General features: G+C 33.8%; 1 protein-coding gene across 2 annotated transcripts; it reads right to left on the minus strand.

Annotated features, from left to right (window-relative positions):
- Window positions 1-521: 521 nt before the first annotated feature.
- LOC123532937 (coadhesin-like) lies at window positions 522-14,948 on the minus strand. Of its 2 annotated transcripts, none has more exons than XM_045314558.2 (11): window positions 14,859-14,948; window positions 13,078-13,119; window positions 10,926-11,005; window positions 9,568-9,624; window positions 8,417-8,537; window positions 6,491-6,613; window positions 5,456-5,626; window positions 4,358-4,528; window positions 3,909-4,073; window positions 1,608-1,796; window positions 522-795 (listed from the first exon to the last, which is right to left on the minus strand). In XM_045314558.2, the coding sequence occupies exons 1-11, from the start codon at window positions 14,863-14,865 to the stop codon at window positions 581-583; spliced, it is 1,341 nt and encodes a 446-aa protein (XP_045170493.2). In that variant the 5' UTR covers window positions 14,866-14,948; the 3' UTR covers window positions 522-580. The 2 variants fall into 2 exon arrangements, with proteins under 2 accessions (XP_045170493.2, XP_045170492.2); XM_045314557.2 differs by having other exon boundaries at window positions 14,812-14,943.
- Window positions 14,949-22,614: the final 7,666 nt, after the last annotated feature.

Genomic DNA, 22,614 nt, shown 5'->3' on the forward strand with positions numbered 1-22,614 from the left:
AATTAAATGCGATTATTAGTCATATTATGTTCGACATTCGATAACTGTTGATTTTGTTTCAAGTCCACTTTTTCAATGTTTGAAAATAGACTAATTCTAAGTAAATAGTCCGTCTACAACTTGCCAATTGGTTAAGATTTCTTAAAGGACTCAACAGCTGTCAAAAATGTGAGTTGCATCAATTTCTGACACTTTCGTAAATTTTTGACCTAACAGGGAGATATTTGCAACATTTTAAGAAAAAGATTATAACAAACATTTACTGATAGGGGTCTGACTCTATAAAATGGACACCCTAGTTCCTTAAATAACAATCTAAAACAATATATTAGAAGTAAAAAAATGTTAAGTTTGGATTGACAATCTGTAGTGGAACTACATGAGCAGATGAAGTAACCTTAACTTTGATTGATTCGTCAGGAAAAAACATTTGCCCCGAAATAAACACGTATTAAAAACTTCTGTCATCTTCAAATAATTCAAAAGAGCACTAAGGATAATGAGGATAAAAAACAACACAATTATCACAGGACACCAACTGTTACTTGCCAATCTAATAAAACAAAGCACAAATCACTAATTAATTTAAGAGCACGCCTGTAAACGTGTTCCATTTATCACCATCTTGCAGTAGTTTGGCAGACCCAGTGGTGCTCTTGACTGAAACATGGTCTCCAGCTTTCAGCAGTGCTACAGCGTCAGCTGTGTAGCATTTGTTGTAGCTCCCGTCTCCGAAGTATCCCTTCTTTAACTCCGCATCGTTAGCCATTATTGCCCAATGAAAATAGTTCTGCCCTGATGTGTAAAATATATGTATTGATACATACAACATGTATTATTAAATCAGGCGTAATCTATTTATGTTAACTTTGTAAGATAGAGGACCACAATGAAATTCAGATAATGTTTCTCTTTATTGTTGACAGGGATCTTATAATATGCATATAGTTTTATGATACATTATTCCTTCAAATGAATCGATCTATTTATATCCATCCATTTATTCTTTACAAACAAGTGGGATAATTTTAAAAAGTTTGACTTGCTTAAGTGAAAATGTGAGTAACAAAATGAAACAGTAACAAATATTACATCTCCTATAAAGGAATAAGGGGAGCAATTTCCATGGTTGAATAATAATTCTATCATTTTTTCGTGCGCATTTTCGTGTAGAAAATGATGTTATAATCACACGTTTTCACAGCTAGTATGCATTTTGCATGAAAATGAGACGGATTTATTTGTATTGGAAAGTTTTATAAATCGAAACGGGAAATAGGGGTTTAATGTGCGGACAAATGTCAAAAGACGTATTTTTAGGTTAGCAGGAACTATTTAACCGCCTATTTTTGTCAACTTGTGACAAAATTATATGAAAGGCGGATGTAGGAAAAAGTTTTTTTCCCCTAAATATGCTTAAAATCAGTTCTGAAGTGGACGTAGCTTATATGCAACAGAGATGAAATTTAACATATAGGTTTTTTCTCTCTTAAACTGTAGACCGCCGGTAAGAGGTAATGATATTCAAAACATTTACGAAAAAAATCTTAACAGGTATCTGATGTAGAATGACCATGTGGTCATGTACGATATTTTCGTGATATTACCGTAAAGACACATCTGAATGGTGAACAGGTAAGTCCCGTCTCGAGGGGCGGTAAATACTCCCGTATTGTTATCATAGCCATTTCCTTCATTAAGCGATGTATTAGCGAAGACAATCGTCTGATTGGATTTCACAGTTTCATCTACCGAGTCTTTACTCTGAAAAGCAATGGCTTGTCCGCCCGAAGAAGCTGTAACATTGCAAAAGATAAAAATGATGAAAATAGAAATATCTTCTTCATCAAATCGCATTGTAAAGCATCATCGCTATTTCAAAATTTTGTATACAGCTGGGAGGACACCTATATTATTTTTTACTCACCAAGTTAACCACGGCCGGATATAGCCCCAAACATAGATAAACAAACACCATGATCTGACGTCTTTTTCCAACCCACAGGCAACATCTTGCTGTATCAATGTTTATTTACAGTATCCACAAATATTTATTTATCTCGAGACATTTTCAAATTATTAAATACTGGTTACAACTTCTATCGTCCAATAACATACTACTAAAATACATTTATAATGATTTGTTTAACAAATGCTTAAATGGTAAAGCTAACTGGGCCAGTAAAGTTAAGCACTTGCTATGTCAGTATGGCTTTCCTGACGTCTGGAGTTATCAGGACAGTGTAGATTCCAAAATATTCTTGCCCATTTTTAAACAAAGGCTTATAGAATGTTACATCCAACAATGGCGGGCAGATTTACAAAGTAACAATGTTCTTCACACTCTTAATACAAAAACCTTACGTCAGGCACTAGCCAAATTGCGTGTTTCAGCCCATAACTTGCGAATTGAAACAGGTAGGCACGGTAGAAACCGTATCGAAAGGGTCGAACGAATCTGTCAGCTATGTGAGTCGCGTGACATAGAAGACGAGTATCACTTTGTCATTAAATGTAAAGTATATGAGCAGTTACGACACCAATTCATAAACTCGTATTTTTATAGACGTCCCAGTATGCACAAATTCATTCAGTTACTTAAATCAGAAAATAAAGTTGTTATTAGAAATCTCGCTAAATACATTCTTCGAGCTAATAAGAAAAGAAATGAATTATTGAATCTTGTAGCTTAGTACGTAGTATGTTTGCGTGTGTATGTGTTTAATAATCACATGAGTCAGTAAAATAGCTCTTAAAACGAGAAAATACACTCTATTAAATTTTTGACCTTACAGTTCATTCTCCAAATCCTAACTATTTTATTTTTAGTTTGCAAATTAATTATTTTTCTTTCCACTGTGCTTATGACAACGAGACATTAGCTATTTAAACAAATACTGATATAATGAAAGATCGTATGTGTAATAGAAAAATATTGTTTGTAAAAACTTATCGATATAACATATATTTTGAAATGACCATGTACATTATGAATATTGTATGAATGTTTCGTACAACGAGGTACTTGTATATGTGTACAAGTTGAATAAACTATGTTCTGTTCACAAATAAATGTTTAAATTAATAACTGAAATACAAATTTGGCCTATGGCAAACTGTTAAATGCTAAAGAGATACAAAACAAATTATCATCAAATTGCGCGATCCAGTTATTCATTTAAAGCAGAAACCAAAGCGTATTTGGGCTAATGTGACGCACTTTTCTTCAACGTGTTAAAGGCACTGGCCTCCAGATCGTACGACAACAAAAGATTTTTTTAGATATCTAGGAATCAATGTTATATTTCTTAAGAATGCTTTGAAACTTAATTACTGACATACTATATGTTATGGAAACACATGCGAATTAGTTGTTGTTGTTTTTTTTCTTATTTGTACAATGAAAATCGAAAGTGCCTTGATTATAAATATCTATATTTAACGCGGATTAAAAAGCGGTATAGATAAGCAGAAATGTTCTTTATTGCCGCGGCGGTCCGGTTTCGATTCCCGAAGCAGGCATTTTTTTTATCTTGATTTGGCATTTTCTAGATAGTTTAGAAACAAAAATTCATATTCTAATGTTCATGTTTATAAATATGACCAAACTTCAATTTTAAAGAAAGATCATTTTAGCCAAAATCTGGAGGTCAGTGCCTTAACTTCAAGCAATATTTTCAAATACATGTTCCCCATATATGACACATATAGAGACCTACGCGAGATATGATACTAATAGTATAAACGACTAATTTCATTCAAAGAACTTGGTGAATCCGTTTCAAAACTGTATCACAACAGATATGAGCATAATGAAGTAGAAATAAATGTATAACTTGTTGAATATATGCTGCAAATTCCTTTTATGTAATCTAACTTTTATTTTTAAGAAAAACGTATGTCCGTACCACACGCGTCAGTGTTGCAGGAAACTATTTCTGTAGAATCTCCATCACAGTATCGTCCGAGAGCTGACGGTACAGGGTTCGAACATGTGCGTTTTCGAGACTCGAAACCTCCTCCACAAGTTGCACTGCACTTTGTCCAAGTACTCCAGTCCGTCCAGCCGCCATCTGTATTTAAACAATTTCATAACTACTTTTGACTAAACTCTAGCATCACTAAATATATTGAATATTCATTCTATATGTGTTTAGAAAATCATTTAAGTATGATCAATAGGTGTCTGTATTGTCCAGTCTACTTGACTGATGCGTCCTTGTTAGGTCGGAATAATAAACATACTAAAATACTACTGCAAATATTTACATCATGATATTTTATAAATATATCTTGAAAATAACCCTATATACTAGATTCTTGTAAAACTAAAGGAATAAATAATTAGTTTATTTACCAGCGCAAGGACCTGGCCTGCATATTTCCACATCTAAGGCCTCACCGAAACAGTGAAGTCCTAGACCACTTGGGTAGGGATTCGAACAGCTCCTGTGACGTTTCTGAATACCAACACCACAGGTGACCGAGCACGACTCCCAATTACCCCACTGACTCCACCCACCACTCACTGCAGACAAATGGATAACTTTTTCATGATGTCAATTTGGTCGAATGTTTAGAAATTTCCTTGCGTCAAATAATAAAGTATCTTCTCAGCTTAAAGGAATTATAGTTGAACTTGTATCAAAATAAATTATAGACAGGGTTTGGAAAATGTCTTAATTCTACGACGTTACTAAATTAAAACATGGTTGCCGATTAATACAAGATGTCCAAGTGTTTTAAGTTGACTGAACCTATTAAAGGTATACATCCAATGGCCATCGTTCACTAAAATATTGCATCTTTTAGTATTTACTTCAAATGTACAAAATAGTCAAATATATTCAACTGTAAATTAATTGTGTGTGCAGAGATACATATAATTATATGCAGTAACAGCAATTAAAAAAACTTCCAGATTTTTTCTGTGGCTGTACACAATTATACTGTTAAGCTATGCATGAATGGTGTGTACTATTTCAAACCTAATGCAATGTACTGCTAATGTACCTATCTTGTTAATTCTGTATTTACACAAACTATATGTAGTAACTGTTCATGTTTTAAGATTCGAAATTTAGGTCTAATATACCTTTAAATTATCATTGTATATTATAAACTTCAGCATTTCTTTAAGTTGAGATGATCTGTTTTTAGAGACAGATATTAATGCATTCTAGTAAATGCAACATTTTATCGTACAAAATTTGTAAAACTTGTGTACGATTTCTCAAAGTATGTGTCTGTTCTCGTTGCTTGTATTTTGCTGTCTTGTTCCGTTCCATGTACTATCTTCCAACTCTTGTTTATCCATAACTATTGCTGAGTAATGCCATTTTACTATACCAGATAACTCTGTTCAATATTCTATGTATATGTCAATGACCTGCTACACACTCAAACTAATAAAGGAGGTTCAGGTATGGTGAGTTCAATCAATATACCAACTCACCTGGACACACATCTCGTCGACATGTGCGGTGTTCCGTACTGTTTCCCACACAGTCATATCCACCATCTCTTGGTGCTGGGTTGGTACACGTGCGCGTTCGAGAGTCGACACCAATTCCGCATGTTACGTCACAATTTGACCAACTAGACCACGCCGCCCAATTCCCATCAGCTGTAAAGATAAAAACGATGGCCATACTTATGACAGGTTAACACAGTTACCCACTTTTTAGATTTTACCTGATTATGAATAGTAGTTGCGGTGAATAGTATATTCATGGTATATTCAAATATGCGTACATCTGATTATAAAAAGTTTATTCAACGTCAATGATATTCCAGATACTTGTTTTCAAACACACTAAGAAAATGTTTTATTTGGCCGCCACTTGACTTTTATGGAAAATATGTTTGATATGATAGTTGTCTTAATTGTTTGAGTTGGGTAGATGGTAGTATTTTTGCATGCATCAAAAATAGTGCTATAATTGAAGGCTTGCTTGAGATAGTGTTTTCCTAGAAAAACTGAAATCATAGGTATTGTTTTAAAGTAAAAAAATGAATCAAATGAACCAAGTACTGTAACTTAACCTGCGAAAGATTTACAGAGATTGTCTCATATGTAACACTTTAAACATTAAGTACAAACAGGGAAATAATCATACAATCACTATTTAAAGAGATATGCTTCTTGCGCTGAGCGTTGTTTCATTGCCATCTATCACTGTATCACTGTATCAAGTTACGTCAAATTCCTTCCAAAGGATTCGCACTAAATGACTTAAATATTAAAGTGTTTAGAAGAATTATTCAAGATTAATTTATCATTACTGTGCTCAACAATTTCTGTCAGTGCAATTGATCACTATATGGAGTAATATAAAAATCTTTCAGTGGTGCCAAAGTAACTGACTTTAACTGACAGTCCGACGGGAAAAAGTAATTCAAATTTTCACGGTTCCCGCAACCAGTCGAACAAAAAAACCCCACTGCAATACCGATTATCAATAAAATTATATGCTAATTTAAACATTACCCATGTTACAAAGCCCACAGAATTTGGCGCACACGGTTTTTGCGTGATGTTTATCATTACACACGCCAAACAATGTATTCAACTTTGAACAGTCTACTGTTTCATCATTTTCACAAGTTGCAGCTGAAATGAAAGCAAGAAAAACCAAAGATTTATGATTGTAGCACCGACAACGAAGGAAAACAAGATCAGTAGGAAGATATTCACAAAAACAGTGCACTGAGGGTACATGTGGAATAGCTTGAACCTGGATCTTTTTTGATAATAATAATAATAATGACAGTAGTAGTAGTAGTAGTAGTAGTAGTAGTAGTAGTAGTAGTAGTAGTAGTGTAGTAGTAGAAGTAGCAGTAGTAGTAGTAGTAGTAACTTTATTTCAAGTGGATATACGTATTTTGCTAAAGCATCTTCTAATATAATAATTCAAAAATTCTATTCTTAGTATGTAACATAGACAGTGACCGACATGAATAAGAATAACGTATTATGAACAAAGTATTATCTGTTAGCATCAAATGCAGTAAAATGAAATGGGCAATATCTGAAGATAAAATTATGTATATTACCAAAACACATTTGGTAAACAAACAACACCTTTACCAACAATCTATCTGTCTATTACATGTCCCCCACGATGTCAAGGAATAAAAATAAACAATTATTGAAAACTACGTTCGACCTAGTTATGTTAAATTTCAGCACTGGGACATTTATGCAAATGCATCGAAACGAAGGTATGTAACAGTTCTCTGAAAATGATGAGGTATAACAGTTCTCTGAAAATGATGAGTTTTTAAGAAGTTTAAACTGTCCAAAAGTGTGGCCCCCTTTATGCAGTCCTTTTCCAGAAATTAATGCATATATCAGTTAATGACTATTTTTATTGAGTAATTTACATATGTTACATGCTAATCATTTTTTTTTTATATAAAACATCCCTTTCTTTTTATGATTTGGTATTGTTTGATTTGTTTTTCAAAATATGGGGCTGACAGTTAAAGAATAAATTATCTAACAATATGACCACTGAACTGCTAAGAAAGACGCTCTAAAACAACTGCTCTGGTAATAGTTTGACCTTTGTGCGTTTTGTACGGAAAATTGGAGCAACACGTTCTTCTTGGCACGGAAATAAGTTTAATAAATTTCCGTGATACCCGTACTGAACAGAGGAAGGGCCAATTTTATTGGCTACCAACCGACATGTTTCATCAACCTGTCATAATGTGATACGTAAATATAAGTAAAAATTGTATCTGTGTCAAACTACAACAAAAAACAATTCAAAACATTGTATTATACTGTTAATAATCACACACCAGCGTGAAACAAATCTTTTGACAGAAATGGTAAAACATGTATCTTGTGGAAATTGTGTAACAAATAGGCATTTTATTCACACAGCTAGAATTCTTTTCTCCTTAACATGAAAATAAATAACAAGCATGAGAAATCTATCAAAAATCTTTAGCTCTTAAAGACAATCAGCCTAGTCGTTAAATATTCTGCGATCTTTTGAATATTACATAGTTTTTCATAAATACTTAGATACACACACATTTTCACAGACGGCGTGAAATGTTACAATAAAATGCCAACATAATTTTGACTCGCTAATAATTTACGTGAAAAATATATGTATATATTGGTGTAGTCTTTATGCTATCCATAACGCAGGTTTCTTTTAAAAAGGAAGACAACTACTATTACGCAAGTAAATGTTTGTGATAACTTGCTAGTCTCCCGTTGTATGTGGGATTATTACCGATGTTGCTTTCTTTATTGTGGTGAAACTATCCATCTGAGTCAGTGATACAGAGATGTTTATAAATGGGTGTAAGAATATCTGGACTTAATTTGTGTCAGTAAATAACAAAAATATTCAAATTAAAGTATACATGTAGGTGAAAAATTTATTATACGCACGTTCAGGATGAGTACACAACCCAGCATTACACATGTTTGTTGAGCAACATTCATGACAGTTTGCCCTGGCATTGACTGATCTTCCGACAATGCTGCTTGCCCCGTTGTTCAGATCACATTGCTGTTATTTAGGAGACACTTAACAATATCTTAAACATAACTTTATTCGAAGTATGTTTCTGAAATTTGGCAACGTTACGACAATGATATTTTAAATGTAATAATATCTGTTATACAGAAGTTTCAGTAAGTCATCTTATAATTTTTCTGATTTTTCGAACAAACACCATGTTACAAAAGTCATAGAAATAATCTATTGAATTTCTAATTTTCAATTAAGTTAGATTTTTAACACAAAAGCAAACCCAACATGTACAGTACCACCATTGTTTTGTTAAACATAGCAACAATAGGTATCTACAACTTCCTTGTTCTTTTAATAAAGGTTCGCTTATTTAAAGTAATTTGCATACATATTCGGTTACTATTTTGAAAATGTTCATATATTCCTTGTTTGATGTAGAAATTAATCTCTGTTATTGAGAAAACAATAAAAGTAATGAGTCCTATAAACATAAACGATTTATTCGTTCTTTCAGGTGTGTCTTGGCATTAGATAGGGCCTACTCTCTTTTCGAAATATTTTGACCTTTTTCGGGGTCAACAGAAGTGTTTGCAGATATTGGCAACAAAAATGTGATGCGCTAGAAGGTGTTATTTTAGATTTATTCCATCTAAGTACATGCTTTCTGATAATCATTCCAAAAGTGTTTTTTAAATTTATTCACTCGTGTTTTCAATGGAGTTTTAAAGCAGTATTGCTACAAAATGACTACATAACACTGTATCAATTCACTTCACAGAGACATCTAGAAGTAATCTTACAAAGCCCGGGGAATACTCCAAGAATTTCTGACCAGTGACTTATCACGCTGTCATATTTCCCACCTACTGACTTGCAAAAAGGAGAAAGAAATCCAAAGAAAACACAACAGTTTTACCATACGTTACAGTCTTTGCAAAATGCTTGTTAGCAAATACTGCAAAATTCGTTATCTGCTGCAGTCCTATATTTGTAGTTTTTTTGGAAGTACAGCCAATTCATGTTTACAATAAGAAATCTGAGGAAGAAAACATAAGACCAGTGTTACCGTATTGTCGATACAGCCATGTACCGTTACGTGTGTAGATACGTCCTTAAAACAAGACTGAAAAATAGAAAAGTCGTGATTAAGACAATGTGATTTATCATTGATATATTTTACATGAATTGGATTTGTGATAGCAAAAACATGACAATTAAGCAAGTACCGTCTTTAAAAGTTTACTCCTAGAAGTACACATATTTATAGATACATAGTTCATAATATTTGTCATCATTCGTTTTAGCAATCTGATCTTTTTCTGCTTACCCTGATAACATTTATTGAGACTAGTTTTCCCTTTCCAGACTTGCTAGATTTGCTTCCATCTATCGGTTTTTGATAGTATACAATGTGCATTTTCAACAGAGGAATAATATGAACGTAATTTGATGTATGCTATCAAAGAGACATATATCAATGTATTTGGATGTTGATATACGTCTCTTTGGCGGTATACATCCAAATACGTTCATTTATTTTATGCTATCTAATGAAATACTGTATTCTATCAGTTAAATATTTTCATATCTCATCACTTACACTGTGAAAATATGAAATCTATATTTTCACACTGTGAGAGATATAGCTCCGACTCCTAATTACATTGTGTATGAATTTTAAATTATTTGCTTAAAACAGGATGAAAATTGTAGTCGCACTTTGTTCTTTATAGTATATTTCTCGATTCAATTTATTTTACTTTAAGAGAATTTAATAACGTTATGCAGCAAAAAATAAAATAAAATGGAACCTTATGTTGTGTGCGTCTTTATAACGTCACAGCACGCCTGACGTCATGTAAGTTTACGCGCGTCTGTTTCCCGCGCTGAGATTAAAATAGTTGCAAAATGCACACCTCAACCTAATTGAGCACAAAATAAAAAGAAAATGTGTTTGTTTTTTGTGAATATGGAATATATCTTACCTCGAAGTGAGAAAATTTTCACATTTTCACTCGCGCTACGCGCTCGTGAAAATATTTGAAATTTCCTCACTTCTCAGTGATATATATTCCATATTCACTCAAAACAAACAAATATCCTCTATATTATGTCTCTCTGTTAAAAACATTCATACGTTCCTTTGTAAGTTTGTTATCAAATTGTTGAAAGATACACAATTTTCGAAATATTGACTATGTCATTTGCATCATTATTAGCTTTGCTGATATCTTCATGTCATATATGACTTTATATCTGAGTGAAAATTGTATCATTGCACGAGGTATGTCGCTGGCCTATATATGAACACGTATTTGACAAGTTACAAATGTAATATCGATCTAATGAAATAAGACATCGCTTCGTACCTTGAGCGCAACTCATCAAGTAAGTGTTTAATATAGAAGTGTTATTCAAATATACCTGCTGTGCCTTACAGGAAACTGTGTTGTTACAACTGGCATTTACGTCGGTACTTGTGCAGCTATAGCATTCCAGCGTATCTAAAGTATAAAATACTATAAGGAATACAACTGAAACATTTCAGCATATTTAAAATTTATGATTAACTTGGATAAATATCGATGTACCTTACCAGCGTATGTAAAATATATGAATAACTAGGGAGAATACACCTATCAAACTACGCAATATAATTAACTTGGATTAATACAGCTGTAACATTTCTGACTATTTAAAGTATTATGATAAACTAGGGACAATACAGTTGTAAAATTCCAGCGTATCCAAAATATATGATAAACTGAAGAGACTACAGTCATTTCAGCGTATTTAAGATATATAATCAACTTGGAAGACAAATTCAGCTTTAAAATTTAAACTTTTCAAAAATGAAACCAGAGCATAGCTCGTGGATGCAAACGTTCTCAATTTGGCACTAGTAAAAAACGACTATGGTTTTTACCATTCTTACTCAAGGACACTACAAAATAGCATACAAAACGCAAGCTAAAACAGGTGATGAGGGAAGGCTGGAATGATGATGGTATAACCACACAACCTTTCATGCTGAATAATGTTCCTATACAGTTGTATGACTATAGGTCAAACACCTTCTGAGATACGAACGACACAAACTTTAAGGCCATATATGCTTATTTTTGACTAAGTCAATGGTCTTTACTGTTGTCTTGTATGAGCGAATTTTCAATCAAAAACCTAGGTACACAACTTCACATGCTGAATAACTACCCACTCTCACCACTACTAAAGATGGGGCGAGTGGAACACCGCAATTTTGGCTGCACAGAATTACGGTTTATACATAACAAATAACCAATGAGTCTAATATTTTATACAGCTATAACATTCCAGCACATCTAAAAATATGAAAGGGTTAAAGTGTTCGTTTTTTCAAATCCCTTATCGTGTCAGACTCATTTTAGATTTTAGATCATTCACCGGTACATTATAAAACGTCAAATTTGAAATCCGACAACTGACTGAAACAGTGCGTAAAAATATCTTTCAACGTTCGTGTAATAATATTCGATATTTTCACCAAGCATCAGAAGGTTGGAAAACCCCCGTGACCTCTGGATACCGAACATACGGAGAAAACTTAGGTATAATTTATAACTTAAGTAACATTTTCGCTAATTTTTAATAATTACTTGACGGACTTTTATAAGTCAAGTGCGCCGAAGACAGCAAAATGAGTGCTTTCTTCCGCACATAGTACTTGTCATTTCGCAGTAGGGTGAAGTGTTTCTCAAAAGTACCGAGAACTGATTTTAGACGTTTTGTGCGGAGGAAATATTCGCTATTTCTGTCTTCTACGCTCTTTATCTTATAAAAGTCCGTCTAGCAATAAGGAAAACATAGGCAAAAATGCTACCTGAATCGGGAAATTTTCTTCGTGTGTACGTTATCCAAAAGTCACGTGGGTTGGCCACCCTGATCAGTCTATTACGAATGATGGCAGCGTATTGGTGCGTCACAAGCAGTCTGTACGACTTCCACATATGACTTACTATCTATGTGGCCCATTATTTCATACTTGTACGGGTTCCCTTTTATATTTTCATAAGCGTCTGTCACTATATAGCCTTACGCGTTAAACAGTTAAATAAAAGGCAAACATAACGTTTTTACTTGTAGCGTGAGATTCGATGGATTATTTCATGTATTAGAAATAACATTACGTACGCGATGAAATCGTTACCACTCGTGTTACTCCGTACAGCTTCCTAATTCCTTCATGTGACATTATATGTGCACCACGTACAAATTTCTACGTAACAAAACACACAGTCTACTGATTTCTAAGCAATGGAAATTATTTTGTAAGGTGTGCAGACATCCTCATTCTGCAGTCCTGTATTTGTCTTTAGCCATATTGAGAAACGAAAATCTTTTCTGGTACTAGTACGTTTTCTTATAAAATCATGTTTATTTTGTGGTTAGAAAACAATTCATCAAGCTATTGTCTTTTCTTGTGTGTAACTTCATTTTGATTTGAGAAAATTTGCGCTGCATGTTTTTTTAAATGTACTGAACTGAATGTAAGCCGACTTCACTGCGGGTATTACTATTAAAAATATCTTGAACTCACATATTTGTTCGACATTGACCAGTAACCAAATCCAAATGATACCTGAAATATAAACAAAGTTCATGTCATGGAAATGTTATGTTCACACCTGTACAAGTTTTGACATTAATTTCGGGTGGTGAATATTTATGAAATTAAAAAGAAGCTAAGCCCAATTTTTCTTCATTAATAACAAACTCCTACAGCGGACACAAAAGTGAATCCAGCTAAACAGTAACGTGAGCGTACGTTCACACACAGTGAAGTGAAAGACATGAATTATTGAACAAATTAATCCTTAGTGGCATAAACAGTATGTAGTACGATGAAAATATGTGGGCAATATCAAAAGATAAAACTATGTAGAAGTGGTTCAAGAATGAATGTTATTTGTAATTCATGCACCAAAACCCTAAAAAAGTACGGGAAAGCGGCAATAATATTTTGTTATGTCCGAACGAAATTAAACACATGCAGTAACAACCCTAACCCTAACCATTGCAACACATCTTATAAAAAATGTGAACTCTGGACAACTATTGTATTGCACCTTGTACGATCAGACGTAAAGAGAGAAAAAAAAACAAATAAAAAGAAAATAAATTATATGACGTTGTGTTCTGACAGAATTCACATAATTGAGCCGCGCCATGACAAAACCAACATAGTGGGTTTGCGACCAGCATGGATCCAGACCAGCCTGCGCATCCGCGCAGTCTGGTCAAAATCCATGCTGTTCGGTAACGGTTCCTCAAATCCCAATAGGCTTTAAAAGCGAACAGCATGGATCCTGACCAGACTGCGCGGATGCGCAGGCTGGTCTAGATCCATGCTGGTCGCAAAGTCACTATGTTGGTTTTCTCATGGCACGACTCATATGTATTTTACACAACTAAATAGATAAGAAGAGACTAAAGCCACTCAGTACAATTTAGTAAGAAAGTCGAAAGAAAATGTGTAGAAGCGGTCTATACCCTATGTGGCATTTTTATGCTTCATTTTGTCTGAAAGGGCGGATGGACCGTAAATAAACTTAAACACTGACTGACTAAGATGTGTAGAAGATAATGACTATATATTTTGCATAAATATAGATAAGAATGAAAACTTTTCATGGCACTTATAATGTCTGAGAAGTCATAAATGGTAAGACTGAACGGTATACTCTCATGAATGATATTGTGCCGGGATGGTGGTTGTCAGATAAATGGAATGCAAATCAGGAAATAAGGAAACGAAAAGCTATAACAGCACCCCCTCCCTTGAGGCTACCTTATGTGCTCCATATAGACGTTTAAATCCCCTGATTAATAATGTAAAACATGTACTTTCACAAGATGAACTAACTGAACAAGAAGTATAACTCTTTTGACGGAGGAATACTCTTTGACAATAAACCTCAGGTTCACCGTTCTAGGATACACTTATTTTATTACTTGCCGGTAAATAGTAAAAAAATTACTGCCCGAGGTCCGAAGTCATTCGATAAGTCTTTCATTACATGACTACAGAAATCAACTTTCACAGTTATATATTTAAAATGTTCACGTATTATCCCAGTAAACATGTGTTGAATATAGACCCGTCATATAGTAAACACTATGGACCAGTGATTTGTATTTGGCGGCATGTAATAATAGCTCGTACGATAAGTGTATGGTATTGTTGCACCTACTTTTTACTATCGAGTCATTAAACATGTCAAAGTATATCGGCAGTAAATATTTCAGTTAAAGGAGTAATATATCAACTTACCTGGCACCATGTTTTAATCGGTTTAATAGTCCTCGTAATTTATTTACCTGGCATATCGTGTTCAAGTCTGACAATAGAAAATGCTCACGTCTTTGTTTCTGAACTAGTTTATCAGTCATGTATAGTACGTCATCGAAATTACGATAAGTAAAATGGTTCATCCGTTCAAGTTAAGACACACCTATAGTTTATCAGCAATTTTCTGTGCAAAGTCTATGAACAGAAATGAATATTCTTTGATACTAGTATGACTTTTTTACGAAGGACAGTGTATAGTTGTGTCAATCTGACTAAAGTACTTGATCTTCTAAACGAAGATCTGAGAACGACCCATTCACATTCGTCTTCTGTATATTTTGGATTTCTAGTATTGCTATTTTTATTTTATCCAATCAGACGACATGTTCGAATGTCAAAGAGTAAGAAAAATGTGCAGTTATTCCAGGGCTCGAACACAGGACCCCTCGCTTACAAAGCAAGTGGCCTACCGACTGAGCTAACCGGCTATCTGATACATTATGACATAAGAATTGTAAATATCAAAAGTCAAGGCTACGGGTAGATTTGCAAGATGTTGTAAGTTAGGCTCTGATTGGCTAGCAAAAGGGTCGTCAGAACGAGGCAATGAATAGGTCGTTCTCAGATCCTATGCGTAGCGTAATAGGATATGTACTTTAGTCAGATTGATAGTTGTGTCTATAAACAATTACTAATAAAAGCAATTCGCTGCAAATTTCGAGATGTGCTCCAACAAAGTGTTATAAATATAATGTTACGTAACGTTAAGGTAATGAAGCGTTATCACGAAAAAACATGTATTTGTCCTATTTTTATCGGTAGCATATTTTGAATGGCAAGGTTAAAATGAATAATGATGTTTTATGGTACTTTCGATATGAAATCGGAATAATTCATACAGTTATATTTTTATTCAGTTTTTAGTAGTCCAACTCTCTCAAACTTGTGCTAGATTTTTTTTAACATTACAAGCAGGTTAAATGACATTTCAAACGATAGATAACCTCGCTTTGACTTTAAAATGGAACTCTTAAAAAGAGAGGAGCGTAAGTTCATGTCTGAGTCACTGGAGTGATTCATTATTATACAATACAGCTTTGTTAGAGAAAACATAAAACATTAATAAATTGACTAATCATATTAAGTGATGAGAGTTAAAAGTACACTTATTCCTCAACAATATCTAGTTAGGCTACGTTATCTTTATCTCTATCATGATAATTTCCTGCAACTGTGTATTCAGTGAACTTTGTTGGTATTTCAATACAGCACATGTGACGATATTTTTTGGTTTGCGTAATTCAGGCATGCTAGTCTAGTATTATTCCTGTAATTTCTTCCGCTTCTAACCAAATGTATCACCATCCTCACAGTCCTTCTGGGACTTGTTTGGCCTCCCATGCGTAAACAAGCCGGTATCGCTTCTGACACTGACATACGAAGTGTCAGTCTATATATGTCACATTGGTCGCTGTACCTTTAACTTTTCAGTATCTCCATAAGAATTTAGTAGAGAGCCGGCTCCGGGAGCGGGACGTCATGGGTTCGTTTCCAGGTTGAGTTTTACCAAAAATATCAAAATAAGTACCTGTAACTGCCGTACTTGATGGCTTCTCCTTCAATATCGTCATTGTGATGGATAAAGTAAGAAATAAGGTATCAATATTGCTACCTATAAATAAAGAGGCTTATATATGTATACGCTGTAAAAACTTGTTTCTCAATCCACCTAAAATAAATTGGCATAAATTAAACATTTAGGTTATTATAAACTTCATCTGTGTTGACCATATTCATTGACAGGATACAAAAATGGCTCGAATAAAAATTTGTCTTGACATTGGTGCGGTCTTATCAGCAGCACAATTGTCTAAACTACTCAGTGCATAAGCAGTCTGTTGTCATGACGTCATTGGTATGTAATAATAATTTGTCTGATTGTAGTAATGTGTCCTTGTCTTGCATTACACAGGTCAGAACTATGTCATCACAAAAAGTGCAAACTTCACAGGTCGCCCGACACGAAAATTTTGCAGGCTAGGTGATCACAAGTTATTGTTTTCTTTTTCACTGGATAGATAACATTCCTCAAAAAATTGCAGCATTATTTCCTAATTCTCGTTTGTTTCTTTTCTTTTCTTCAAGACGGCAAATTTGTTCAAACCACCGCAACAGGAAAGCAGCCTTAATATAACCTTAATGTTTTATAACTGAAACTTGATTTGTATATCTTTGTTTTGTATTGTTTTCTATGCTTATACAATACATATATGGCATGTGTGTACATACATGTTTACTATTTGAAAATACTTAATATTGGAAAGATGATACACTATGTACAAATAAATCTATAATAAAAAATCTTCTTCGTTCTATTCTGTTCTTTTCTATAGTATATTAGGTAAGCATCTCTGCGAATGTACATTACCTTATCTAAACATCTTTCAGTACCTTTCATTTTGCCCAATTCCGTCTGACAAGTGTGTAATATGTCAATAATGTATTTTCAACTTTTTAAACACATATAAACACATTTAATTGTTAAAATCATAAAATTTGATAATGTTGCATAACGAAACTATATTCATTAATAAAATCACCAAATAGCGAGAACATTACGAAATTGACGTTCCATCCTTACAATTAATGGATTTTTAGAACCGCAATGTCTTGTGTATTTATTCCTATCACAACGTTGTTAGATAGTAGTATGAATGAAGCCAGTCCGAAATTTCATACACAGATATCTAGCATTTAGATTTGTTTCAAAATAATTTTCAAGATAAACTGCCAAAATTTACAAGTATGAGGGGAATTAAACTTAAAACTGAACAGAATACAAACATACATAAAAAATGGAAAAATATGTATATTATTTCAATCTCACTTTGCTGGCTCGAAAAAGGAGTTTTGTTATCAATAAGTGATACTTACTTCTCAAATGATAATGATATATTATTTTACATATGTGAACCAACAAACGGTCTGTCCCGCCATTTGGAATCTTTAATCAATAAGGGTAATATCGTAGAGAAAGAGGATTGTCCCCCTGCATTCAAATATTTATGCAAAGTCACCACACCTCTTACATCAAAAGCTAAATTCCATTTATGTTTTGTAATATTCCTAGTATATGGGTTTGGTATTGTCCTAAAGCCAAAATAAACAACCTTCACGTTTAATATTTCTTTTGAGAATATAGCTGTAGTTTACGTTGACATTTGTGTTTCATTTATTAATGAATGTGCATAAAATATAGTTAAACATTCGAACTGTCATTCCCATGATGCCGTATGTTGCACAATGTTTTATAGGAACCGAGTGTTTACGCGCGTGGATTTTCTCCAAACAATTTCCTGAAAGAATTTACGAACTGTTTTTGTATGACCAGTTAATATGAAATCGTTTTGACGCCTAAGTGTTTAGAGAGTTTTGATAGTTTCTGGGAAGTTGAATTTTGTCCACATCCCCAAGGATTTCTGTAAAAAAAAATTGACAAGCTAAAACTGAATCAGTTATTTATTTCATGTATTGAATCTGACAATGCACGTGCCGAGCACGAGCTTGATAATTCATTTCACGTTGGAGGTAATAGAAAAACGCTTTCATACTGGACGTTGAATCAAAATAAGTTAAAATGAATGAAAATATGTTAAAAAATATCCCTCCATAGCTTTCAGCAAGACAAGTTCTGACGCTAAAATTTGTGTTTTGCTTTAAAATAATAAGGAAAGGATATATTGATAAATATTTTTACCTCGCTTGGCGCTCAGCATTAAGACGATGGTGCTAGGACTGGTCAGTTCGGTGTCAGTATAATCTGACTGGGTGGGGTATCATGCAACGTGTCTACGGCGTGATATTCAAGTGAGGCAGCACTATAAAGTTGATTGTGCTCACTGCTACAAGTAGACACCATCATTTATATGAAAATTGTTGAAAAAGACGTTAAACCCGAACACACACACACGAATAACCAAATATGTTAAACCTAACTCAGTTACTGTCAAGCGTGTTTCATAAACTGTGCCATGAAAATAAGACGAAATGTATCGGGATGATGCTGACAATTATATACACATGATTATAAATGCATAATATGTCAATAGTTAATATCTACCTAGAAATCTAACTGTACATTTCCCCCATAGTCCGCACTTTTTTTACGAATTTTTACTTCGTAATGCAAATTATATATATCTGTAACTTTCGCTTAATCTATGATAGATTTTAGTAATGTGCACGTCAAATATGACAGCTATAATACATATTTTGATTAAGACTTAATATGCTTGTTGCCACACATATTTGAGCTGCCCCGTCTTTACTATCTTATGGATTGTGTACATGTTTTCTGTACAGAATACTAGTATATACCAACATTTTACTTATACCTTCTTTAAACTTCTTTCATATGGGAAATTAGTCCCAAACTATTTGTTTCTTTTTGTGTGTGTTTGTTTGACTTGCTAGATTATCAGAAATACCAAAAACTAATATCCTGTTGTGTCGACTTTAGCAGTTTTAAACGTGGAGAAGAAAATCCTTTCGAAGCACGGAACGAACAGGAAAAACTGTTGTTCATGAAAGGTATTGAAATGCGCAACACCCCTTAAGCCCTCTAGCGCGTTATATTTAACAAATAACAAGAGAATACTCTACAGGATTTCCTTACAGTTTTATAAGTGTATTCTCCTTCTTCGAATACAAGCGAAAATTAAAGCCGTCCCATATATAACCTCATCTACAGAACTTTAGCAGTTATTATATCCAGATACGTTTTCATGGAATTACACGCTAGTGTAACATTGAAGGTTCCATATGCACCGCCGTATGAACACATCTGCAGGTGTCTCTAAATAGTTTTTGGTACATGTAACATGTAAAAATGTTGAATTCTGTTCAACCCGGGGCTAGAGAGCGTGGACGGTAGCATGCATTTTCATTACCGTCTATGAACAGGCTCACTCAAACTTTCATTTTGTCGTGTTGAGCGACATGAGGAGTTTTTTACTTTTTATTTTTTAAACGAAATTAGTTTAATAATTTCAATATCTGTTAATTCAGGCAATTTGATTGGTTTAGTCGAGACTTTCTTACATATATGAACCTCCTTGTTTGTCATCTTTTTTGTTTTCATACACTTATTTCAGCGTTGCATCAATACCGGATAATATAGCAGTAAAATTCGAGAAACGGCAAGATTTTCCTTTTTATTTCTAAATAAAAATGTTAGTATGTACTCTCATTTTCTTAGTTACAACGCTTCCTGTCAGATGATCGTGGTTTCGAATCAAAATCCGATAAAAGTTGTTTTTGAATTTTTAGTTGCGGGAGCAGAATAATTAACAAACTATCTTTTGTTGTGTTCATACATTTTAAACCGTACCCTTAAACGCAAGCCCTGAAGGGAACGTTATTCAATGTGTACTTTATTCGACAGGATTTGTACATGCATGAACAGCAGAGAAATGATTTAATACTTTAATGAATAAAAGATACGACCAAACTGAATATGTTGGATTACTGTCATGTTCAATTGACTATACTAATGAAAAACAGAAATAACCAGGAAAAATGATTGACCGTGTAGACTCTAGACACGTTTAAAGTGTCTGCTCCCAATACATCATATCGACGTGCTATATCTTGCTACCCTTATGGCTGCGCTTGCTACTCATTCTCTGTCAATTCGTTCATCCGAAAATAAATACTTGGCAAGGTACAAAGACGGACGGTCTGCTTTTATCGGTTAAACGATACATTCAAACATCTAAACAGAACAATTTCTGAAGCATAATAAGGAGTTTTATATTTCTTAATCTCAGTACGCGACTGGGGGCCTCCGTGGCCGAGTGGTTAAGGTCGATGACTTCAAATCACTTGTCCCTCATCGATGTGGGTTCGAGCCTCAATCGTGGCATTGAATTCTTCATGTGAGGAAGCCACCAAGCTGACTTACAGAAGGTTGGTGGTTCTACCCAGGTGCCCGCTCGTGATGAAATAATGCACGGAGGGGCACCTAAGGTCTTCCACCACCATCAAAGCTGGAAAGTCGCCAAATGACCTTTAATTGTGTCGACGTTAAACCCAACAAAATGAATAAATAACATTACGCGACTACATGGTTAAAACGCGACTCCATGATTAAAATGTTCTCTCATTAGTTTAAACATATCTATTCCCAAAATAAAGTACATATATTGATACATATGTCATACTGTAGTGAATGCCAAACAGGAAAGGATAAGAAAGGAAGACAAGTCTTATAGAACTGTATGGGCTTACATCTGTAACGGGTCAAGAAATATAATCTTAAAATGTGAGAAAATGAATCGTTATAAAAGTAGAAAATGGAAAGGTGACAATATATGGTAGAAGAAAAGTATTTACATAAATATCGAAGTTGATGTTTTGAAAGATGGAACAAGTCAAAGTTAGAATTGAGGAGAGGAAGAAGGAAGAAATGGTCCAGGGTATGTGTCAGGGTTGCTAAAGAATCTCTTACTTTCGGGTATACACGTTTTATCTCAGTACACAACTCTATACTTTAAATGTTCGTCTCATTATGATATATAATATTTTTATCGTTCATAACGTTACATGCCTTTACATTTATAACATGTATATCTATATGGTCATTATGTACGTTTTTTTTTTTTATTTTATATGTTGTCATATTACACACCACCACTGTGCAAACGTTTATAAATATCATAAAGGTGTACTTCATATTTGTCCATTTAACATACAGTCGAATACCGTTACCTCGATATCCAAGGGACTGTAAAAATTGCATCGACGTATCCGAAGTTCGACGTAACGATATCGACCTTATGGGACTACTTTGTACTTGTGTCGGAAGTCTATATTGTCATTATATCCAATGCATTTTCAAAGGGTTTGAAAGGGGAAGGAAATAATATAAAACGTAAATACAATTTTAATTTTGACAAATAAAACACCCTATTTTAATAGTACATACATACATACAACCTTTTAATTTTTCAAAAAATACGTGTAAACATTACCACTTTTATTCCTTCCCTAAACAAGTCTGAATGTAGCGGTAATGTTCCTAGATGAGTAGTCATTTTGACTGTGCTTCGACAACTTAATTTGCCAGTTAAATACGCATACTGTTACTGACAACCCTAAATGGCAGATCTTTTACTCCGTCAGACAGAAAAATATATTTCATCCAAATTAGTTGTTATATTGGACGCTGTTTTATAAGACTAATTATTGGGAATTAAATGCAAACTTCCTGACATCTAAATTGGATTAAAGATTAAATAACAAACAAAACAAACACACAAACCAACTTGATTAGATTAATACATCGCCGGACAACAATAGGTTGATTTTCACACCTTACACATAACATGGATACATTTTGACAAGCTGTGATATCGACGAAACCAGGTGTAAAAACAGTACAGGTAAGTTGACGGGACTGAAAAATCTCATCGAGCTAAACAAAATATCGAGCTAATCATATCGAGGTAATGATAAATAATTACATTGAAATATATAGGGAAAAATCGGGACCGACTAAAACACATCGTGCTAACCGGAGTATCGAGGTAACCGATATCGAGCTAACGATATTCAACTGTATATTAATTAATGTATTCAATATATATGATAATGACCAACGGTCTCACTGAAGATTAACTAAGTTGAAGCGAACTAAAATCATTTACCGAAAATGTATTACTGTTAGCAATAAACAAACTTCTTATTTCATTTAGGTCTTTGGAAAAAAACAGGCAATCAAGAATA

This window comes from Mercenaria mercenaria, chromosome 11, assembly GCF_021730395.1.
Source record: "Mercenaria mercenaria strain notata chromosome 11, MADL_Memer_1, whole genome shotgun sequence".
NCBI classification, from domain to species: Eukaryota; Metazoa; Mollusca; class Bivalvia; order Venerida; family Veneridae; genus Mercenaria; species Mercenaria mercenaria.